The sequence below is a fragment of the Hypanus sabinus genome, unplaced genomic scaffold, assembly GCF_030144855.1.
Source record: "Hypanus sabinus isolate sHypSab1 unplaced genomic scaffold, sHypSab1.hap1 scaffold_219, whole genome shotgun sequence".
In the NCBI taxonomy this organism is placed as follows: Eukaryota; Metazoa; Chordata; class Chondrichthyes; order Myliobatiformes; family Dasyatidae; genus Hypanus; species Hypanus sabinus.
Window position 1 is genome coordinate 497,680 of NW_026780298.1, and position 2,602 is coordinate 500,281.

The window sequence follows — 2,602 nt, forward strand, 5'->3', positions numbered from 1 at the left end:
GTGAATGAAGGAGCCTCATGATCCAGCTGCTCAGTCCATCAGCTGGGGAACAGGTGGCACCGGAGCGGAACATCAACCCTTGTTTGTTCATCGGCTGTAAGTAACGTCATTCATTGCACAACCCGCTTACCCGTGACGGAGAATTCGTATTCCCTATAAATTAGCAGGGTATCGTGGTCCGAGTCACACGCTGATGTGAACTGCACAACGGGAGATAATTCAAGCAATCGAACATGAATCGACCGGCGATCCTACAGGTGAAAGACTTTTGTTACCCTGTTCTAGCGGTGTTTGGTTTACCCGGTAAGTCGTATTAATACATTGTCTAACAGCTATTGGCCTTCGGCAGGACACTGTTATTTTTTATGAAGTATGATCAGAAGATGCGCCGCAAAGTGTCCATTATACAAGCTGCTCAATAGGCGCTGTTTCGTTCCGTGTCCACACGGCCGGTGAGGAGACTTTCCTCTGGACACAGGTGGGCGTCTCCTCACGACCGGTGCAAAGGGAACGGAGGGACGCCATCGCTGAAATAGCAGTAGTGTTTCTCTCAGGAGGTAAAGTCTGTCGCGAATTTTGATATAATTCCCGATATAACTTCCATACGAAGGTGAATAGAATTGTAAACAATACTACTAATTCGGTTTCAATTACGTATTGTACAACTTCAACTCAATAACTCAGCCCCAGTGCTCAGAGTCCTGATTTGTGATGGCCGATGTGCAAAATGATCTCTGTGCCGCCCGGTTTACCCAGTGTTTTACTTTAAATGAATGATGGATCTGTATTTTCAGCTTCGTTCCTTTTATGCGGATCACCTCACAGCCTAGCATTGACCACGCAATGGTAACCTGGTTTACCCTCCTGCAGGGCGGCACATTACCCAGGCTCCCAGTAAATTACACGGGCTGTTTCTCAGCCCGTTTCCAGCTGGTGAAGATCACACTGCGAAGTGCCTTTCCGTCCTGCCTCTGCTCACTCTCAGACCACCGGACTAAACAGAAATACATCCGAACGTATTTCAGAAATAAGATGTCAGATTCACCTGTCTTCCTCCTTTAGTGATGTATTTATCTGTTGTTTGTTTCTTTCTGTTGCAGCTAATTTGTTAACAATTATTATTCTGTCCCGAGGAAAATGCGATCTTTCCAAATGCATCTCTGCCTACATGACGATGATGGCGGTGTCAGATCTATCGGTCATTCTCATCAATGTCCTTGTCTATGAGATTTTAATATTCCGCCTGACCAGTTCATTTCTGCATTATACGGAAGTCGTTAAAGCCACGATCTACGTGCTGGCGGTCACTCTGGAACTATCACGGTGGTACACGGTGGCCTTCACCTGTGATCGATATGTTGCCATATGTTGTCAGAAGTTTAAAACAAAATACTGCAGAGTGAAGACAGCCAGAATCCTGGCAGCAGTAATACTGGCGGGGCTTTGCTTGGAGAATATACCCCTCTTGTTTGCATTTCAGCCTCAACGAATAACTGGAAATATTTCGTGGGGTGTCCGCCCGAAATTGGACATCTTCAACTCTCCAATGTTCGTCGCGCTCAGCAGATTCAAAACCTTTCAAAACCTGCTGTGCGCATTTGGTTTAATACTTTTATGTAATGGGATGACTGCCAGGCATATCTTAGTGACCAGCAAATCCCGGCGTGGCTTCCGAACCCATAAGAGTAAGATTGAACGTGACCCGGAAATGGAGAACAGGAAGAAGGGCATCATATTACTGTTCTGTATATCGGGCAGCTTTATACTATTTTGGCTGCCGTCGGCAGTGACCAATTTTATCGCCAGCCTAACCATGTATTTTGATCGCGACTATTACTCTGCCCGATATATCGCTGCTCAAACCGGGACTCTGCTCACGAACATGAGTTCTTGTACAAACACGTGTATTTATGCAGCAACCCAAACTAACTTCAGGGCAGAGTTGAAAACGTTGATACTGTCTCCTTGGACGCTTATCCGGAAATTGATCAAGAGAAATGTCAGATCACCTAAGGCTTTCTCCCATGAGTAAAACTCAGTTCCAGCTCGCACACATCTTACAACAGGCAACGTTTTGTTGAAGATCCGCGCTTTTAGTTTGATAATAAAATAAAAATTATCATTTAAAACATCCCGATGCTGGTAACTGAAAGTGTCTCATTCGTATCTGATAAGAATTAGCTCGAGGTAGGAATAGAATGTATGAATGTTTGGAATGTGCCGGATGGAACACAGTATTGAATTAGGACAAGCATCATTTCAACGTTAAAGAGACCAGACGATTTGCATCCGACATTGGATCTCCATAAAGCAACAGATAGCTACGGTCAATAACATCCTGATTCCATATTTTCCAATCTGTCAAGCGGTATCATCCGAAACAGCGAATAAAAGGGGCAAAAACATTTCGAATACGGCACAACAGCCTCCAAAAACTTCAGCAGATATTGAGAATAGAAAATATTCTTTCTCAATAATTTGTAAAAGAATACAAATTTTGGAAAGGCGTTACATAACCTTTCAAAAGATCCTGTGTTATTTTAGCTTATTTCGTGATCGGCAGTGCCACTCAGCTGTACCAGAACCTCCTCAATTGACCAGC

At 44.2% G+C, this 2,602-nt stretch overlaps 1 protein-coding gene across 1 annotated transcript; it reads left to right on the top strand.

The window, feature by feature from the left end:
* The first annotated feature begins 233 nt into the window (after nt 1-233).
* LOC132387756 (probable G-protein coupled receptor 139) lies at nt 234-2,032 on the top strand. Its single transcript, XM_059960118.1, has 2 exons — nt 234-303; nt 1,101-2,032. The coding sequence occupies exons 1-2, from the start codon at nt 234-236 to the stop codon at nt 2,030-2,032; spliced, it is 1,002 nt and encodes a 333-aa protein (XP_059816101.1).
* The last annotated feature ends 570 nt before the right edge of the window (nt 2,033-2,602 follow it).

Excerpts from the sequence above, each read along its gene's own strand:
- LOC132387756 (XM_059960118.1), top strand. The coding sequence starts at position 234 with ATGAATCGACCGGCGATCCTACAGGTGAAAGACTTTTGTTACCCTGTT. Across the intron at positions 304-1,100 it reads AGCGGTGTTTGGTTTACCCG|CTAATTTGTTAACAATTATT; the intron begins GTAAGTCGTATT and ends TTTCTGTTGCAG.